This window comes from Gastrolobium bilobum, unplaced genomic scaffold (genome assembly GCF_033153095.1).
Source record: "Gastrolobium bilobum isolate Gb01-03AN ecotype WA unplaced genomic scaffold, APGP_CSIRO_Gbil_v1 utg11339, whole genome shotgun sequence".
NCBI classification, from domain to species: Eukaryota; Viridiplantae; Streptophyta; class Magnoliopsida; order Fabales; family Fabaceae; genus Gastrolobium; species Gastrolobium bilobum.
The window spans coordinates 217,797-240,315 of record NW_026897528.1 but is presented as its reverse complement, the minus strand read 5'-3'; the positions used below and the strand labels follow the sequence as shown (position 1 = coordinate 240,315).

The 22,519-nt window shown below is 33.8% G+C and overlaps 1 protein-coding gene across 2 annotated transcripts; it reads left to right on the top strand.

Annotated features, from left to right (window-relative positions):
• Positions 1 to 7,632: 7,632 nt before the first annotated feature.
• Positions 7,633 to 18,273, top strand: LOC133307713 (protein PHOSPHATE-INDUCED 1-like). Of its 2 annotated transcripts, XM_061508266.1 has the most exons (2): positions 7,633 to 7,652; positions 17,367 to 18,273. In XM_061508266.1, exons 1-2 carry the CDS (start codon positions 7,633 to 7,635, stop codon positions 18,271 to 18,273), a joined length of 927 nt encoding a protein of 308 aa, XP_061364250.1. The 2 variants fall into 2 exon arrangements, with proteins under 2 accessions (XP_061364250.1, XP_061364249.1); XM_061508265.1 differs by lacking the exon at positions 7,633 to 7,652 and having other exon boundaries at positions 17,341 to 18,273.
• The last annotated feature ends 4,246 nt before the right edge of the window (positions 18,274 to 22,519 follow it).

Sequence of the window (22,519 nt, the reverse complement as noted above, 5' to 3'; positions counted from 1 at the left end):
TAATTTAACCATTGATCAAACAATTCACCATCTTTTAATTGATTAGTGATATGCCTCTAGCATATATATGATTTTTAGCCAAAATGAGAAAGAAATCTTGATTAATCTTGGAGAAAAAGGGCTAGAATTACTATTAATTTGATAAATCTCCATCAAAGATTGTACAACTGATTTCCTTCTAATTTTATAGGAAACAGGACAAAAAGAGGCACTTTTGGAAGTTCAGGCCAGAGTCTTACGCTAATAGCGTGAAACTCTCGCTAGTAGCGTGAGAATCCAGAGACATCCACGCTAATAACGTGAAACTAATGCTAGTAGCACCAGTCATTCTTGCCATCCACGCTCATAGCGTGAGATCCGCGCTAGTAGCGTGAACATCCAGAGACATCCACGCTCATAGCGTGAAACTCACGCTAAGAGCGCCAGATTGCGAAATCACAGCACCGTGTTTTTAAAAGGGCAGTTTTGGAAGATGAAAATGGGGACTATAAAAAGGATGCTCAGCACAGAATTAGAAGGCTAGACCTAAGGAGACCGTCGTGCTTCAGAAGGAGAGCTCCGGCAAGAAATTCTTGATCTTCTTTATTCTTCCATCTACATTCTCAAGTAACATTGAATATTGAATTTATCAGCCATGATAATGGTTGGCTAAGTTTTTCTTTATTGTAGTTAGGGTCACAAACCTTATGTGAACCCTTGTTATGACGGATTGGTTTATTTCTACTCGTTTATATAAATTTCTTTATCTTTACCTTGTGTGAAATTTCTATTTTCTTTGTTAGACTTGATCAATCTAATAGTTGATGATAGTTTGAGGGTTAGAACCCTAGATAGGAATATTGGGGTTTTGATCTTGAAAGGGGGTAAGATAACAATTATTATGCATGCTAGGAATAGATGTATATTTAATTGCAGATGCTTTAATTATCGTGTTCATTGCTTAATTTTCATGAGGGATTACTAAGGGATTAGGATTCCAATTGAGGTTAAAGGGTTAAATTACCAAGGGATTGGAATTTAACTAATTAATTCTAGATGATAATTATATGAGTATTTATATAAATAAGTATTCTTAAATCAATCCAAAGTAAGAAGTGGGGATCATATGGTGAATGCACTCTAGCTACAATTCTTTCTCTCAATTACAAAAATCCATCTCTGTTGTTTTCTCATAACCAAAAATTCAAAAACAAGTCTTTATTTTCAGTTCTCATTTTACACAAATCGACAATTTTTGTCACAAACTATTTGAACTCTTCCATTCTTGAAAGGACTATTAATTGATATACGATCGCAATCCCTGTGGAGATGATCTTTTCTTATCATTATATTACTTGTGCGATCGGTATACTTCCCGGAGAAGAAGAATGATGATGTCAAACATGAGAAGAAGCCTTAAAGGAAGCGTAAGGCTACAAAGAAGAAGGCAATGGGAAAGGAAGTGGTAAAACTCTTTGATACTAGTTGGAAGATGTATATGGACTATCGGAGGATGAAGGCCGCTAAAAAGAGAATCTGTGGGAAAAGACACCGAGACTCTTTCTCTCAGAGGAAACAATACTTCAAGGAGTTCTTCACATGGATTAATGGTTGGAATCAAATCTGGGAATGATGGTCTGATACACCAAGGCATCCAGTACCACCGGATCCTCCATTTGCTGAGTCATCCCACGCTGCTGAAGGGGATGACATGGAGGGTTGATTATATCTCCTTGCTGAGGGAGATTTTGTATATTAGTTTATTTTTCTGTTTCGTATTTTTAGTTACTTTGTGTTGGTATATCTCCCTCTGATGTTTTAATGTGCGCATTATAGTTTATCCTATACGCCACTGTTTGTTCCGTTGTGTAGGTTTTTCTTCCTTCTTGTGGTTTAATTATTGCTAAGGACAGCAATTCTCTAAATCTGGAAATGGTAGGCTTGCATCTTAGAACTGCAATTCTTCTATCAGGGGAGATATTCTAACTCTTTTAATTTTCTTAGTTATATTTTTGTAGTTATTTTGTGTGCTATATATAAAAAAAAATAGTGATATGTTTTTCAAGCAATTTTCATGTTTAAATGTGCTTATCTAGTTAATGTGCTTGACTGAATTCTTGAAAGTATGTTGTATGACATTCTAGCATGACATTGCATAGATATAATGGGATTACATGATTGCTCGTTTGTCTGAACTGATGTTGTGAAATTCTGATAATGTCTGAGGTCAATTTTCTTGAGTCTATATTGATACCATAGCTGTGAGGTTTGAGCTTAAACACTGAATTTTGTTTTGAGAGACCTCAACTGTTGTAACACTCTAGAACTTGATCTGTTTCTCTGTTATGCATGCATTGGTTGAAGTGATAAAGACATTTTGTTCTTGTTAGCTATCAGCCAAAATAACCCACCTGTATGAATTTTTCCATTGCTAGCCCCTTGAGCTTGAACTTTTTTGTTGATAAATGACATGTGGCCTGATTGATGGCTTAGCCTATATCCAAGTGACTTACCTTAATTGAGATTGAATTACTGATGTGATGAAAATAAAACAAAGAAATTGAGGTAAGCTCCACAGAGGTCAAGTAATTAGGGGAGGTAAATTTCATCTGTGCCCTTAAAACAAAGGGAGAAAAAAGGAAAAAGCAAGAAAAAGGAAAAGAATGAATGAGCATAAAAGGTGGCTGAAAGGAATTAATTCCAGAAATTCTGTGGGAATGTTAGTGGACCAAAACCATTGAGTTGAATGTGTTAAGAAGAAATAATATCAGTTTTCAATCTCATTGTCCTTTGAGCTTCTGTCCATAAATTCCTACTCGTTACCCTGGCCAAGTTACAACATGTGAAGTCCTTTTGATCAATTGATGCATGTGTTTGGTTCTTCAATTTTAACAATTATTGAGAATATGATCAAGCCTATGGTAGTGTTATAGCTGTGATTGATTGAGTGCTCATGATACCGTTAAACACTGAGTGTTGAGTGGACATTATTTATCTGTGTGAGGGGTAATCAATGTAGACTTGTATCTTTAAAGAAGCTGATGACTTTGTTGGGAGTTTATGATATTGGGTCAGGTATGCATGGCATATTGTGTCTGAGAGTGTCTATGGATTGTTATGTTGGATTAATTGAATATGTCCTGGATTGAGTCTTGTACATTGCCGGGGACAACAACGTTTAAATCTGAGAATGATTTGATATGCCTCAAGCATATATATGATTTTTAGCCAAAATGAGAAAGAAATCTTGATTAATCTTAGAGAAAAAGGGCTAGAATTACTATTAATTTGATAAATCTCCATCAAAGATTGTACAACTGATTTCCTTCTAATTTTGTAGGAAACATGACAAAAAGAGACACTTTTGGAAGTTCAGGCCAGAGTCCCACGCTAATAGCGTGAAACTCACGCTAGTAGCGTGAGAATCCAGAGACATCCACGATAATAGCGTGAAACTCACGCTAGTAGCGCCAGTCATTCTTGCCATCCACGCTCGTAGCGCGAGATCCGCGCTAGTAGCGTGAACATCCAGAGACATCCACGCTCATAGCGTGGAACTCACGCTAAGGGCGCCAGATTGCGAAATCACAACACCGTGTTTTTAAAAGGGCAGTTTTGGAAGACGAAAATGGGGACTATAAAAAGGATGCTCAGCACATAAATAGAAGGCTGGACCTAAGGAGACCGTCGTGCTTCAGAAGGAGAGCTCCGGAGAGAAATTCTTGATCTTCTTTATTCTTCCATCTACATTCTCAAGTAACATTGAATATTGAATTTATCAGCCATGATAATGGTTGGCTAAGTTTTTCTTTATTGTAGTTAGGGTCACAAACCTTATGTGCACCCTTGTTACGACGGATTGGTTTATTTCTACTCGTTTATATAAATTTCTTTATCTTTACCTTGTGTGAAATTTCTATTTTCTTTGTTAGACTTGATCAATCCAATAGTTGATGATAGTTTGAGGGTTAGAACCCTAGATAGGAATATTGGGGTTTTGATCTTGAAAGGGGGTAAGATAACAATTATTATGCATGCTAGGAATAGATGTATATTTAATTGCAGATGCTTTAATTATCGTGTTCATTGCTTAATTTTCATGAGGGATTACTAAGGGATTAGGATTCCAATTGAGGTTAAAGGGTTAAATTGCCAAGGGATTGGAATTTAACTAATTAATTCTAGATGATAATTATATGAGTATTTATATAAATAAGTATTCTTAAATCAATCCAAAGTAAGAAGTGAGGATCATATGGTGAATGCACTCTAGCTACAATTCTTTCTCTCAATTACAAATATCCATCTCTGTTGTTTTCTCATAACCAAAAATTCAAAAACAAGTCTTTATTTTCAGTTCTCATTTTACACAAATCGACAATATTTGTCACAAACTATTTGAACTCTTCCATTCTTGAAAGGACTATTAATTGATATACGATCACGATCCCTGTGGAGACGAACTTTTCTTATCATTATATTACTTGTGCGATCGGTGTACTTGCCAGAGAGCATCAATTAGTTAAGCCCTAATTCCTTAGCGATCTTAACTTTATTAATCCTATTAGAATCCTAATACCTTAGAAATCCCTTTTTAGGTTAAACTTTTGAACCAGTGAATCCTTAACGTCTGCGGCTCATGTAGCCTATCCCTAGTGCATACATGAACAGTTACTTTCCTTTTTGTCTGGAATTAGAATCCCAATATCACTATTGAAAACCCTAACCCTCGCAATCCCGATAGAGTGATCAGTTCTAGAAGAATTAAAAGATGAAGAACAAAGGAAAATAAATTCAATTGGAATAAACAAATATAAAATTAATCAAACTATAAGGGGTTCACAACATGGGTTGTGACCCTTACCACAATAATAAAACACTAGCCAGACATATTCATGTCTGACAATTCAATGTATGAAAAAGAATTCATGAATAAATAATAACCAGAAAATTTGGGAAGAAGAAAGCTTGAATCTTCAATCCAAAAGCTTGCTCCGAGTTTTGCCTTCTTAATCTTCTCCCTGCAAAAAAAGAAAGTTCCTTTCTTTAGGGTTTCTGACTCCTTTTATACCCAATTACCCAATCAGGTCATAATCTTCTTGAAGATTTGATTTTTCTTTCTGTTTCTATCCAAATCTACAAATCAGGACGTTGAAATCACGATGCCCGCGCGATCAATGCCAGATCCGCGCGATTCACGCGGGTAAGCAGTGGAGAACTTTGTGCTTGGCGCGACTAGCATGATAACCACGCTATTAGCGTGAAATTGAAGTGATGTTGCTCTTCCTTCCTTAGTCTGGCGCGATCCGCGCTATTCTCATGCTATTCACGTGAGTTGGTTGTTTGCAATATAGCTTATCTCCATGCTTTCCTCCTACAAAAACATTGAATTCAGCGTGAAAGTGTGTCTGAAGATGGATCATCAATAATTCCTCAGAAATAATAACTTTATCACCGAATTACTGTCAAATCTTTGTTCTTTTAACTCTGAAATACCTATATGTCGAAGGCACATCAATGGTGAACATAGGAGGAGATTGTTGTATATATTAACAATATAATCCAGTAGTATGTTCACATATAATCCCAATAGGTGAAAGCATGGTTATTTAGGTCTATATGGGCTGTAGCCCAATAGCTTGCATTATCTCTAGGATTTCCTAAGATGGAGGTTACACTGTTGAGCATTCCAAAACCTGATGTCTCTTGGTGTAATACTTCAAGCACCTCTAAAGCCTTCTCTCTGAAACTCATAACCTCCAACATTATTTCCATAATTCACCTTAATTTTTCACATGTATAAGCTATGTTGCACCGACATCGATACAGTATATGGGATACGAAAAGATACGCCCGACATGTTAATTCTTAAAAATATTAGATTTTGATACGTTTAGACACGTTTTGATTTTACATAATATTTTTAATTTATGTGGTATATATTATATTTAATATTCAATAATTTAACAAAAAAATGAAGCTAAACTTATAATATCCATCAATTTTACAAATAAACATAAGATATCTCATATATTTATATTAAACTCAATAGAATGATAATCATAATATAACGAATCTAATAGTTAGAACTAAAAATGCAATGCAACCTTCGAACCTTTTTTGAGTCTCTGCAATGCGTATTGGAGTGCCGAGAAGTGTCGGAGTGTCAGACATGATACGTCAAATATTTTGAAGTGTCAATGTATCATAGTATATAAGTGTTAAGGGTCTTTGTAATTACACTATCATCTCTTGCTCATTAGGACATATAAAGGAGTTATACTCAACCAACTTTGACAACAAAAGTATTATCACAATATCTTATATATAAAAAATTAATTTATGTTAGTATAAATTATTTCCACAATTTTAATCATTAATATTATTTGAATTTAACGATCTATATATTAATAAATTAGATCGTTACATGCATAAGTCTTGTTTGGTCCTAGATAGACAGTGAGTATTTACCATATAGGTATGCGCTCAGACATATCTTTGAGAATGATATCTAATTGGCTCAAGGCAAAAATATCAATCTCTGCGCACAAGCAATAGGCCTATACTCGTATTATGGGTGTGTGCGCTCAGTGTTGGCAACAGGAATAAATAGGTTAAAAGTGTGTACCTGATAGGCTTCAATCCTTTATCTATAAAATGGGTTACCTATAGGTTTAGAGTCCTAATAAGAGTGTAATTCCTTGATCCTTTGCTATCTAGGATCTTATTTGGATAGGCCTTATCCTTTATTGTATAAGTTGTTAAGATATGGATCCAGTCCATAAAAGATTACCTCAGCCCGGCAGTTTGAGAGCTCAGACTGTTGCGGTGTAGAAATATTAGAAAGACCTTGGTTTTACCAGGCTGATATAAAAATACCTCGACGCTGGATTAATCTATTTATGCTTTTCGTCGTGTTAGACCGAGGTAGACCTCTAAATAAATTCTTAATGGAACTTATCCGGGATTCATTTTCATTAAGACTGAGCCGCGGTGGAAGTCTTGACAACAATGCTGACACTAAGAGCGGCATAATTGCTATTGCATCAAAGTGACTTCTCACTTTAACTGCTTCATTTGCGGTTACGCAGATCTACATGCATTTGGATATTGGTAGTTTGTGCATCGTGGAGCATGAATCGCCCTTGCTTTTCACAGGTCATGATTACATGTATTAAATGTGTATAGCAAAGTTACTCTTCTGCCCCTGTCTTTTCGTCTTTGCGCTTAGGAGTTTTTACAAACTTGAACCTTTTCATTTGAAGTCATTTCCCTCAGTGCTTACTTCCATTCTCTAAAGTTTCCTCTGCGTCTCTTACTCCAGTTGAATTTTTGTTCAGAAATTTGTACAACTTCTACCGTCTTCTTTTCCACTCTAACAGGTATTTTTTCCAAACACCTTTTTTGTTTATGCAATGCTTTATTCCTTGATTATGGTTTTGGCTGTTTGTTGCAAGCTTCGTTTGAGTGAGGGATTGTATTATGTGTCTTTGATATCGAGAGAGCGGTGTTGTGTGTTTCTTGGATCCTAGTCCTTTTTTTGGATCCTTTCTGTTTTTCCTGGAAATTCTAGGGAATTTCCTTTTTACCCGTTAAATTCCTGGGATAGGATGAGTGTCTCTGGACAAGACTCTGGCTTGGCCCCTGTCCGATATGGAAACGACGAAGATGTAGCGAAGGAGAAGGCCCTGATCCAGAAGCTGCCCAATGGAACTCGTCATTGGCTCTGGGGGGAGGAATATACAGAGGAAGGGAAACAACAAATGTTTCTTCGTTGTCACCGAGGTGGGGGAAGTAAATGGAGATCAGCTCCTTCTAAACGAGGACGGGGTCGTACCACTTCAACGAGTGAAAAATTGAGTATCTTTGGTCGTTCATCTTAGCTTGGTAATACACTAGATCGAGGTGGACTTTCTTCGGTCTCAACCTCGACTGCAGGTTCCATGATCGATTCTCATCCCTTTTTACGTGTGATGAGACAAAGCACTATTAATTTTTCCCATGTTCATCCTTCGGGTTCGAGTTCAATTCTGAATCAAATTCCACCCATTGAACTTTGAGATAGTTCTTCTACCTCATCCTATTTTGAGCTTGATTTTCCGAGGTTCGACCTTAGTCGAAGGGGCTTAGATGCATCCTTTAATTGTGCAGACTCTGAGCCTTGTTATTCCAGGTCACCCACGGAAAATCCTATAAACGACGATGACCATTCTTGGATCCTTCAAGACATTTTAGATAAGAGGTCCCTTATGTCGGCAGAAGAGATTGTCGAGCGTCCGATTAGTGATACCGCGAGAATAGATATTATATTTGCGACTGAGGATTAACCGATATGTGTGGGGCAGGATTTAAATGAGCCTCATTTCTTCTTCCTTTACAAAGAATTGGTTACTTAGGTAGGAATTCGGTTTCCTCTTTCCGAGCTTCAGATGGATTTGCTACACCGCCTTCAAGTTGACCCCACTCAACTTCATCCCAACTCTTGGGCATTTGTTCAAGGCTTCGAGCAGGTGTGCCGATATTTATACATCCCTTGAACAATTTATTTCTTCATATATATGTTCAACATGTACACCTCTCATACGAGGTCCGAGCCTAAGGAAAAGAAAGGCTGGGTTACCATTCAGGGTGCTCCTAATTGCGGTATTTACTCAATCTTTCAAGCGTTTCAAAGATCAGTTCTTTAAGGTGGTTATCCATCCCAGCTATGAGTCATGGTTTGTAAAAAGAACGTACCAATTTTGAAGATTGAAAGTTGAATTTCATATTTACTGGACCCACCGCCACTACCTCAGAAATCCCAAGAACTATTCAATATTTGAGTCGTCTCTTACTAACGCTGAGTAGCTAGGATTTAATGTCTTGATGGCGTACGTTGAGGTGTACACCATTTTTGACTTAAGTCGAAAGGTGAACAAATTCGAATATGATCTCCTTCAAGAATTTGGTATGTTATCCCGGCTTTACTGGGTTGGATAAATTTTTCCATTGTTTCTTATACTTTGTTATTTTTGCATTATATATGACGGGTTCCGACTACTGCAAATACATCAAGAAACCTTTAGGCAAGGGGGAGTTAGCGTCGTCCGTAGATGTTGTCATAAAAATTTCAAAGAAGCGGAGGCTTGAGCTCACAGGTGAGAGTTTGGCTCCCAAGGACACTAGTACCTCTTACATTCTTGTGCCTCCTCCTCCATGCAACACCCCATTTTATAACCGGTTTGTTATCGCTTCATGATATTAAGCGCAGTTAGAATCACATTGGTTCAATTAAAACACGGATAAATTGTTTCTTTGAAAACCTTGTTCCTTTTTCCCGTTTTAAACCACACTGTATTTAAAATCAACAATATTGTAATTATAACTATGTGAAGTTGTGGAATAACTAATATTAAACTTAACATCATTTACTATTTTTATTAGACCTAAACAAATGGTCATTACTCATTAATTTTATAATTAATTTTTTAACAAGTTCAGAAGAGGTTTATCATCAATTTCGAACTAACCAGATAAAAAATATGAGAAGATTTAAAATAAATATAAAAAGTTAATATGTTTTAAAAAAAATTAATTCTTTTATGGGAAAAATAATTCTCCTATAGTTGGAGAAGTATTCTTCTCATACCACTATCTCAAACAAAAAAAAATATGATGTTATGTTTTTGTATCTGCTGCAAATGCCCAAAACTAGGCTTTAAGCCCTTCTTTTATACACCCCTACCATGGTAATCAAATGGGTGCTGCATTAAAATGTTAAGTCAATTTTTGTTTTATGTTATATTTTTTTAAGCCACTTTTGTATGCAGTAAAGCTGGGCCCAGCCAGCTATGCGCTAGCTATTTGATTGTCGACCCTCGTTGTACTCGTGCTTTGTTTTTTATAATTTATTCCAGGGGAAGGATATTCTAACAATCATGTTATGTTACTATCATGTTACTACTAATCAATTTCACAGTTAGATCGATTATATTAATCTAACGGTTATATTTATTTTCATCTTTGTATGGTCATGATTTCCCAAATTTAATACTTTATATTTATTTCCACCTTTTTATGGTTATGATTTCTTATATTTAATGCTTTCACTTTAAATTTAGGAGTCATGACCATACAAAGATGAAAATAAATATAACCGTTGGATCAACATAATCGATCTAACGGTGAGATTGATTGGTAGTAACATGGTAGTAACACAACTTGGTTATTACAATATCTTTCCCCTTGATTCTATTATGTTAAAATTTTATATAAATTTATTATATTATAATTTGAACAAAAACATCTATTTCCTTCTGTTACTCTTCATTCTCATCAATTCAGAAAAGATTGTAATACAATAGCGGCAAAAATAAATAAAATACAAAACATAAAATTCTCTTTCATTTAGTAAAAGAACTTTTTGGCGAAATTTATTTAAAATAATAGAGGGAGATAAAAGGGAAAAACATTTATTCTTTTAAATGATATAATTTTAGGATTCATTTTTTATGCAATTACTGCAGATAAGTTATCTACAATAAGCTTAATACGACGTTGTTTTGGGACGAAAATCATGGTGTTTTTATAATTTTAATTTATTTCAGAATTATTATAGTCTTTACAATTATAGTTTTCTAATCTTTCAATCCCAAAACGACGTCGTTTTGGAAGTAAATACAGATAACTTATCTGCATTAACTGCAGAAATATTTTTCTAATAATTTTATATCATTTTAGATCTTAATTGTTGATTTTCGTCAATCAACTATTAAGATTTATTGGGTCAAACTTATTAATTAATTATTAATTCACAATAAAATTCAATAAATCCTAATCATTGATTGATGAAAATCAATGGTTAAGATATAAAATGACACAAAATTATATCCTTTAAAAAGACAAACATTTTTTGGATATAAAAATATTATTTTTTTAACATACAAATATCTTCTTCTTCTTTTTTATGGAAATATTCCAATCGGTTCATTGCTTCCCAACTAATCCGATTCTTCTTCTTTTTTTAGTACAATACAAATATCTTTACTGTAGAAAAAACTTCTGTCAACGAGATAGCCAGACACTATGTTGCATGACACCGACACAAGATACGAGATACGACACGACACGACACTTCGACACGTTAATTCTAAAAAATGTTAAATTTCAACACTTTAGGACACGTTTTGATATTATATAATATTTTTAATTTATGTAGTGTATATTATATTTAGTACTCAATAATTCAACAAAAAAATAAAGCTAAACTTATAATACCCATCTATTTTGCAAAGAAACATAATAAATCACAAATGTTTATAATAAACTCAATAAAATCATAATCTAACGAATATAATAGTTTTTTTATTTAGTTGAACTCAAAATGCAACGTAACGTAATCTTTGAACCCTTTTTGAATCTTTGCAACGAGTATTGGAGTGTCGAGAAGTGTCAGAATGTCGATGAATGTCGAGAAGTATCGGACACGACACATCAGAATTTTTTATGTGTCGATACTTCACAGGCCAGATATAAGGCTCTCAGCGTCGACTTGTCAGACAATTGTCAAAATATTTTCGGCAAAAAGTCAAAATGATTTTGAAGTTTGTCACATTCTACTAAACCAAATCCAAGGAGTAAACAAACAAAAGTTATGCAATATTATAGGTTCTCTAAATTCTAATGATAATTTTTTGTATTTAAAATTGTTTGAAAGCCACCGTTTATTCTAACTAAAGTAATGCTATAAAAATAGTATCTTTATATTTTAATGGAAAAATAATTTTTTAATAAATATAAAATACTATAACAGTAAGAAATTGATTTAAGAAGAATTAACTTCTTCTTTTTTAAATAAATCACAGATATCTTTCTCGAAAGATAATTTTGTTCGAGGCGGGTCCAGAATTAAGGTTTTAAACATTTTTCAAAGATTATTTTGGAAGGATCGAATATATACTCTCCACCTACTCACCTCCTATACATCAATTAAGTTATCATCATTTGGGAAAATATTCACTTTTTAATGTAAAAAAAAAGTTCAAAAAATAATCAAGGAATATAGATATTTTAAAAATTAAAAAAAATTATTTCAAGCCATTTATATTAAGAAAGTGACCGTGCAAGTATTATTTAAAGAAGGAAAAAATATTTGTCATTTAAAATAGTAAAATTTTGTGTCATTTTAGATGAAATGATGTTAATTTGGTATATAATTGATAATTTTTTACTTTCACTCTTCTTTATTTTACGGAGAAGATAAAATATAAACAATTGTAAAATATGTATCAAAATAATATCATTTCATCTATGATGATATAAAATTATATTATTTAATTCACAAACACTTTTTCCCTAGTAATACCAAAAAAAGAGAGTGCAACTAGTAGTTTATGACAGTCAAATCCTATATCAGGTAAAGTAGACTCTGCTGTGGAGAGGTGGTAGTAGTTATAGTATGAATTAAGCTTACATTTTAGCTGTTAGACATTTCCGTCTTGAAAGTCCCGGTGAGTAGCGGAGCCTGGGAAAAAATTTAGCTAGTGTCAAAAGATCTAATTAATAAAAATCAAGTTAGTGTTAATATTGTATCACTTTTAAAAATCTAATCAATAACAAAGCTAAACCATAATTTTTAAGAAAACATATGTAACATTTTTCAATAGCCGGTGTCTTGGCACCAGCTAGCCACTAAATAGGAATATAGTCGACAAGCAAAGCCCACATGACTTTCTTCTGTGTTTATCCCGCATCCCATTGTCAATCCCTCTTAGTGTGTCTAGCACAAATTTTGGTTGTGTCAGTGGTTGTTAATTAAGTTTATATGGAAGGGTGCTAGATGAATTCTACCGATGATCGAAGGGGGAAATCCTACTTATGATCTTAATAAAGGGAAGAAAATATATAAATCGTGTGATCATAAAGTCTAAGATTCTTTTTAAAAACAAATAATATTTAAACACTCACACATATATATAGATATGTGTGTTTCTCTGTGTGCGCACGCGCATAGACATATACTAGTTCTCTATATAAATCAAGCATTTGGTCTATTAGGAGGTTGGTGAATTCGTTCTTCAATTTCATTTTTCAATGATCATTTCTCAATTTTGTTTCTCTCTTTCTCATAGCATCTGTGTTCGACTCAACTTGTGTGTGACTCAATTTGTGTGCGTGAGTGTAGGGACGGAATGCAGAGAGTGGGGAAGGAAAGAGACAAAGAAAAGAGTGTGTTAAGAGAGAGAAGCTTTTTGGAATTTTTTTGATGTGCTTATCCACGTCTAACAGGTTTCTTATAACAAAATTCAAACATGCTTTCTACATTACAGTATTAAAATTGCAACAACCAGAAAATTAACAAGGGCTGTGTTAGCTCTGAATTTTAACTGATTTAGCGATACATTTTTCCTATGCTATTGGGCTGTGTATAGTTTCAAATGCAGGTGAAAAATGGGCAAATTGTAAGGAATAGGCCCATAATGAATTTATCGTATCTTTTCTGATTGAAAATTTTGTTAGTTTAATTTCCAGAATTAAAAGTTGATTTCTTGTAATTTAAGAAAGATTAGAATAGAATATAAAAAACTAAACTAAACAAATCGTTACATGAGAACGATTTTGATCTTTGGATCCTTATACTAACAGGCTGGACCTCATGACAATTGGGCCTAGGTATTTACTGCATATAATCAAATGGGTGGGTAACTTGGCACTCTCTTCTCTGCAATTGGCGTGGGTTTTGTGTGGGCTTGTATCCCAACAGTGAGCGTGTGCGTGTGTGGACATAGACATATCCTAGTTCTATATATAAATCAAGTATTTGGTCTATTTGGAGGTGTTTTTGATTCATTCTTCAATTTCATTTTCCATTTCGTCTCTTAATTCTGTTTCTTTCTTTCTCATGGCATCTGTGTTCAACTCACAATGATATAATGAACCTCAAATACCCCCATGCTGAGAACATCAATGACTCTTACACCACATCCTCAATTGCTTTTATGCTGCAAACCAGCACATTTACTGTCAATCACTCAATTCCGATGAGGCTTAATTGGAAGAATTTTCTTCTCTCGATGCAATAAGATTCAGTTGCAAATCATGATCACAAGCTCCAAAAATTCATCGAAAGAGCTACCGCAGTTCTAGAAAGAAAAATGTCTCCAAATAGTTCAATAATATAATCAACAAAGTCTATTTAGAATATTAAGCATGGGACTGTAAGACTAATTGCTGCTTTCATGAATCCTGTCTTCAATATCTAATGAACCGGGTCATTAGGATCCAAATTAAGAAACCCAAAACTCAAACTATTATACATTAAATTTCGTTGGGCTGCCCAAAAATAAGTTGGTTCGGTTTAAGTTTCTTGGTTGATCGGGTTAATCCAAGTCAATTAACACCCTTAGTGGCAAGTTATTAGATTGTATATAACAAAAGTTCCGCTGGTTAGTTAGTCGTTAGCAATGGAAGTTAGGTTGTGTATTGTGTCTATAAGCTAAGCATCGATGTAATCAAAGGTTGATTTCATCTTTCAATTCTATCTTCTTCTTTTCTCCTTACTTTTATATTTAACTAATTCTTATATATTTAACTAATAGTGTAGACTGTAGAGCAAAGGAAATCTCTTTCTCCTAGGCTAGAATAGATAGCAGTTCCAATAGATTATTTTCATCCCCTTTCCTATTTGCGGAGTGACCATAGATGCGGCCAAGTTTAAAACTAATCTCTTAATTTGGTGGGCTTTCACCAAGGCTGCTTTCCCCGCGCAAGCCCATTAGAGATAGGAGCACCAGCAATTTCGGCCTGCTAATCGTTGAATATAAATTTGTTTGTGAGTACCACAAATGGCCAGGGAACCATTGACTACAATTGCTGTGTCTATAACACTACTAGTGCAGGTCCCTACCATATTTTTATGAAAACGTGAAGATGGGTGGATCATTAAGGCTAGGAATTGCTTAGGAACCTTCCAATTCGTAGACTAATCACTTACTTAGTGGCATCGAAGCAAAAAGCAAGTTGCTTACTATCTTATCCGCTTGGTCTTTATTCCCAGCTAGCTTGAAACGCTGGGCGCACATTAAAAAATGTGCGTTTAGGTAACTGCTCCCCCACCTCTCTCCTGCCTCAAATATTAACTATCTTAAATATTACTAAACATTCAAAGCATCACGAGAATAAGCATTTTCAATATTAATTGACTCCGCTGATTAAATTACGTTAGCTTTGTAAAGGACCATGGCATGACAGGCACACAGCTATACCCGCTCCCTTCATCGCAGACAAAGTAATGTAATGGTTATGTATATAATAAATGGGTTTGTCTAAGGAGTTCCCTAAAAATATTGGTTAAAATAAATTAAAATTGATAAGTATCAAATAAAAAGTAAAACATTTAATGTAAGGAGAGTTCAAAAAAATTATGTTTAATTCAATTTTTATAATATTGTATATTCCTTAAAGGGCTTATGTTCCTAAATATATTTTAGACATATATATTATGTCTGTGCAAGTTTAAAACAAAACTGACACAGTCCCGGGTGCATGCAGCATAAGAAGCGTTGGGTTGTCTTTGAGACTATCTGGAAATTATGCCATTGTAAGCGGACAAGAAGCAATAATTTCCCCCGTATTACATTACATGTAAAACTCACTTTAGAAAAAAAAAAAAAAAAAAACAGTGCATTGCTCGTGATCCCAAGCTTTTTTGTCATAATTTAATTAAAATAATAGTCTCGTTCGTGTGATCTATAGTTATGGATAGCAAAATCAATTATAAATTAAAGACTTGGTTTAAGTACTACCTACTGGCGTTGCTGTTTTCCATTCAATGGTGCAACGTATTTGAGTGATCATTAAAAATGAGAAGGCAAAACTATTCTTAAAATCGAACCCTTACACTACCTTAATGACTCACAAAATCTGTGATTTGTATGTACTGGATTAACTGAATTATTTTGAAAGGGATATTTTCTATTAAAATAAGCAAGAACAATCGTAGTCTTTTCTTAAAAGATGTGGTGACTATATAGATCAAATGATGTTATTGTTTGTTGTTATGAACCAAATAATCATAAATTCTATTTAGATCGTCGACTAAGTTCTTTGCAATTGTTTGACCAAGAGTTGTTTTTCTTTTTTCCTCTAACTATACAATTATTCTACTTCAGATTAGTAGTCTTATGGGTATTTTTATTGGTGTTTTTTCATAGGGTTATGTTTATCTTATTTTACATGAAATAAACATCTCTCCTACACACACAAAAAGGGTTGGGTCCCACCACTTTTTTCTCTCTCTCTCCTCTTACATGTGGGTCCCACTTATACTTTTATTTCTACAACATGAGGTAATTCTTTTCCTACAACATAAGAAAAATATATCCCTTTTTCATATGATGAAACCACTCTTCTCATAAAAGAAACAAAAAAATAAAATTCTTAATTATATAATCAAACAAATTGTAACAGTACCCACGGGTCAAGTTCATAGTACACGGGGGGAGTAGAGTATGCAAGTTGTAAGCTCACGTGCTTCCTCGGATACCCACAGGAACAGCCACAGCCATCGATAAGCTGCCATTGCGTAAGTGCCAGTTAGATGCGTGGGCGTTTACCTAGAGAATACATGGCTTCCAGACTGTCACCTCAACCTCAACCTCAACCTCAACGTCTCTCTTTGCCTCTCCTGATAATTTAATAAAACACATTTCTTTTTAAATGTTCACCACACACCCCCACCGCGCTACACACGCTCATCCAACGCAGGTTTTTGTTTAGTGCGTGTAATAAATTACAAGTAGTAGCAACTTGGATTAGGATTAGACTTACGAATAAAGAAACGCGCTATATAGTAACCACTGGGGGGGCCCTCCTACCTTTTTCTTATTGGTTAACTCGTGGCTCATAAGTCATAAGTGCTAGAGCAGAAGGGTCAAGGATAACCATCTCCGACAACCAAGACAAATTGTCTCTTTCTTGGCCATCAATTAGTACCTACCTATACCAGGTTCCTTTCTAAAGTGGAGTTGGAAAAACACATTTTGGTCAATAAAAAAAGGTTTAACTTTTTTTTGGCGAAAAAGTTTGTTTACACTCTACACTCTCGTAAATAAAGAAATGGCTCAAAATAAAAATTAGAGTGAGTCTCATATAATAGATTTAGTTTAAATTTTTTTGCCTGTATATGGTCCCGAAAAATATATTGTATGTGTCTCCAACAACTCTAGAAATATTTTTCACATAAAATATTCCCCCATATAAACCCAAATGCTCAGCTCGGACCTATATATATATAAGCCTCTCCCATATTTCCCTCAATTCACAAACAAAATTAACAAACAAGCTATCTCAGCTTACTGATTTCAAAAAAGGCATATTTGAAAAATGGCATTCTCCGTTTCTTGTCAAAGCTTTTTTAAAATCTTCCTTCTCATATCAGTCTTTCAGCTCTCTTTCGCCACCAGGAGGTTGAATGAACTGGTTAAGGATCAAACTCAGCTGCTTCATTACCACAATGGCCCTCTTCTATCTGGAAAAATCCCCATTAACCTTATCTGGTACGGCCAGTTTAAACCAACCCAGAAGGCCATAATCTCCGATTTCGTCACCTCGTTGTCGTCATCCTCACCGGCTCACAGCACCCAACCCTCCGTCGCCACGTGGTGGGAAACCACCAAGAAATATTCCGATCTCAGCAAGAGGAAGCTGCCTTCTCCTCTTTCCCTTTCATTGGGTAAGCAGATTCTCGACGACAAATACTCGCTGGGGAAATCACTCACTCACGAGCAACTCGTGGAGTTGGCTTCAAAGGGTGATCAACAAAACGCCATCAACGTTGTTCTGACTTCCGCTGACGTGGCCGTGGAACGTTTCTGCATGAGTCGGTGTGGGACTCACGGTGGCAAGAACTACAAGTTCGTTTACATCTGGGTTGGGAATTCTGAGACTCAATGCCCTGGTCAATGCGCATGGCCATTTCACAACCCAATATATGGACCCCAGAGCACACCGTTGGTTGCCCCAAACAATGACGTGGGTGTTGATGGAATGGTGATTAACTTAGCTAGCCTCTTGGCTGGGACTGCCACCAACCCATTCGGAAATGGGTACTATCAGGGTCCGGCTGAGGCGCCACTCGAAGCTGCATCGGCATGTCCTGGGGTTTATGGGAAAGGTGCTTACCCTGGCTATGCTGGAAACTTGCTCCTGGATTCTTCTAGTGGCGCTAGCTACAATGCGCAAGGTGCTAATGGGAGGAAGTACCTGCTTCCTGCTCTGTATGATCCTTCTACATCGTCGTGTTCAACACTAGTGTGAGAACTACTATTTTATCAGAAACGGGGGGTTAATATGAATAGGTTGTATAAGCATTATGTAGGGAGCGATTCATTAATTTTTTTTTTATTTATATTTTCATTATGAGGATTCGTAATATAGAAGCAAATTTATGCTGGTTTGCTTTTAAATATTAGTATATTTACTTTGAACCAAAATCTGCTTGGAATTTTCGTCCATCCTTTCTTTTCTTTTCTCTGATTTGGGATGTTTTGGGGTTAACAAAAGTGCACGGAAATCACTTCAACCTCGCCTTGTTATACGAGCAGCAATTTTATTTTATTTTAACTATTGAGCATTCCCTCTTGTTATATATATATATATATATATATATATGGGAAAAACACTTCTCATGACATGAGAAGTCTCCTCTCCTATCACTTTCATTTTGACGTCTGTGTCAATTATTTTTTTATTTTTTATTTTTTACTTTAAGGTGGACCTCACTCCTTTCTTTCTCTAAGAAAACTTGAATTTCTCATGCAACATGAGAAATTGCAAGTCCTATATATATATATATATATATATATATATATATATATATATATATATATATATAAAGTCTTTCTCATAAGTGAAAAGAAGAGCACAGCCAAATTAACACATAATTTTTTTGTCACCAAAAAAAGAAAAGAAAAAAACACAATTTTTCATCGATATGCATTAATCACACATAAAATGTCGAGGAGAAATGAAATTATTTTATAAAATGAAATTTTCTAAATTTGCAAGAAGATCTTGCATGCTGATTGAACTATCGTGGGTCAAGCTTTTAAAAAAATTACCAGTTTGGTGCAAATTTTAACTTTTTTTTTCGAGTACAACAGGATTTATGAAGTGGATCAAATTGATTTTTACCGGTATTTTTTTAACTTTTTTTTATTTTAGAGTAAAGTACCTTTTGACTCCTAAACAAATATTAAGAGCCCAATTTAATACCTTAAAAAAAAGTTGACTTGAGGTCCTTCTGAAATTTAAAATAGAGCCATATTAATCCTTTTGAAGAACTAACGTAGGTCTTTTTTGAATTCAGAGGGGCCTTATTTTCACTAACTAGGTTTATTTTAAATTTTAGAGGGACAACATGTCGACTTTTTTTTCTAAGAGATTAAAATGAGCCCCCTAATTTTAGTTGAAGATCCAAAAGATACTTTACTCATTATATTATTACAGGGTTCGCTTTTTCTACAGTCAATGTAGATGACTTATCTACATTGAGCCCAAAACGACTTCGTTTTGAGGCAGAAATCTAGTTATTTTTGTAATTATAATTATTTCAGGGTTATAATATCCTTTTTCATTATAATATTTTAATTTTTCAACCCAAAACGACGTCGCTTTGGGAGTGAATGTAGATAACTTATCTACGTGCACTTTACAAACATTAAAGCCATTATTAAAAACTATATTATTTTAATTATTTTGGTATTATATTATGGGGAAGGATATTATAACAACCAAATTATGTTACTACCAATCAATCTCACCGTTAGATCGATTATGTTGATCCAACGGTTATATTTATTTTCATCTTTGTATGGTCATGATTTTCCATATTTAAAGTGAAAGCATTAAATATGAGAAATCATAACCATACAAAGGTGAAAATAAATATAAAGTATTAAATTTGGGAAATCATGACCATACAAAGGTGAAAATAAATATAACCGTTGGATCAACATAATCGATCTAACGGTGAGATTGATTGGTAGTAACATGGTAATAACACAACTTGGTTGTTACAATATCCTTCCCCTTATATTATTGGGTTCGCTTTTTCTGCAGTTACTGCAGATAAGTGATCTGCAGTAAGCCTAATACGACGTCGTTTTAGGACAGAAATCATGGTGTTTTTGTAATTTTAATTTATTTCAGGGTTATAATAGTCTTTATATTTATAATTTTTTAAGATTTAAATATCAAATCGACGTCGTTTTGGAAAAAATGCAGATAACTTATCTGCATTAACTACAGAAATATTTTTCCCTATATTATATTATTTCATATTAACCGTAATTTATTTTAACCTAGTGATGAAGACCTGAGATTTGGGGAGTTAAAAGAGTGAGGGGCTTTGACTTGGCTTGTGTAAACTTGGTCTGACCTGTCTATTTTGATTGTCTGATATAGATTTAGACTTATATAAAAGCTCATTTAATAAAAAGGTCATAGGCTGCAATTTTAAAGCTCGACCTTAAGTCTATTAGGCTAGCCTGATATACTAATTCTCATTTTTATTTTATATTTTTTATACTACTCATTTATTAAACCCAACTTAATCCATTATCGTTTTTGTTGTCTTATTTTTTTAATAGGTTAATAGACTAAGACAAGTTTTTTTTTTTTTTTTTTGTAAATAAGTTAACTTACAGAAAGATAATTATATTCATAATAGGTTACAGACTAGGGCAGTCTGACACATTTAAACACAGACTTAATATTTCAAGACCAAAGCTCAGTTCATTAACACCGATACATGAGATGTAATAATTATTATTAAATTAATAATTAATGTAATAATAATTTATATAATTACTATTTTAAAATAATAATTAAAATATTTTATTATCCGTGTATGATATTTTTAAAATTATTATTTTCATATATATTTATTGCTAGAGAGTATGAAATTAGTGCCAATTTATATACAATTTATTTTAATAAAGAGATGGATCGGACGGGCTTAAATTGAACAATCAAATGTGCGCCACGTATTAAAATTTTGCCAAACACAATAAAACGTTAAAATTCGCATCACACAAATAAATTGATTTTGTTTTTCAAAATTAACTTACAATGGTCAATCAATCAGTAGATTAAGGCATTAAGTACAGAGAATAAAAAAAAAACAAATGCATTAAGTACATATGAGAAATAGGATGCGCATAAATGCATAATACGATTCTCTGATATTTTTGAAGAAAACTAATTTATTATTTCCGTATTTAGAAAAGTGTATAAAAAATATTTTTAATAATACGACTTAGTTCTATATTCAAAAAGAGAATATTTAATTAATAATATCTTTAATATAGTAGGTATTTAATACGAATAATATATTTTATTATGTCTTTATTTAACGAAAAAATGCCAGGGAATTAAAAAATAAAAGAATATTTTTTTATTATTGAATTGTATTTTCAGACAATTGGCTATTCTTTCAAAAATAAAAATAAATTAATTTAATCAAATATATATATATATATATATATATATATATATATATAAATATATGGGAAAAAGACTTCTCATGTTGCCTAAGAAGTCTCTTCTCCTACCACTCTCACTTCGATGTCCGTACCAATCACTTTTTATTTTTTATTTTTCCTTTAAGGTAGACCTCACCGCTTTCTCTCTATAGAAAAACTTGAATTTTTTATGTAACATGAAAAATTGCAAGCTCTATATATATATATATATATATATTAACAAAAATTTAAACGAGGTTAGATACCAATATTCTTCTAGGGTCATAAATGACCTCCCAATTACTTTAAGAATTGTAAGAGGAATTATATATTATCTATTAACAAAATCTTCGTATCAAACTGCAAAATTTAAGCGAGGTTAGATACTATTATTCTACTAGGGTCATAAATGACCTCCCAATTACTTTAAGAATTGTAGGAGGAATTATATATTATCCATTAACAAAATCCTCGTATCAAACTGCAAAATTTGAATCCACACCCTTATAGAAAATATTATATTTTAACATTTATATTTGAAAGAAATACGTACCCTTCTACTAACGATATATTATATACTGAAGTTAATGTCCCCTTCCTGCGCGCGCTGTTATTGACAATGATTTATCACACTTAGCTGGCCTTGTCCTGTCCCCGGGTATCCTTACGTGTTATTACACTATGACTACACTAAAAGTCTAAAATAATAAACTCTGTCGAAATTCAAAACAGCTTGCGGCACACTCCCGTTGAATTTGGTTACCAATTGGTGAGAATAGCAAAACAGCAACGCGTCATCAATATAATGTAGCTGGCACCTATACCAGTTATAATTTGACTTTACCACTACGCCCGCTCCCTCTCTTTATTTTGTCTCCTTCCGTTCACCTTCCTTCTCATATCCCCTCTTACTATATATACATATCACCACTTCTTTCTTTTGCATCAACTCATCTTTCTAAGTTACAACTTCTCACTTCTTACACTTTCTTCTTTGCGCGCGCTCTCTCTCTCTCTCTATATATATATACAAAAAACAA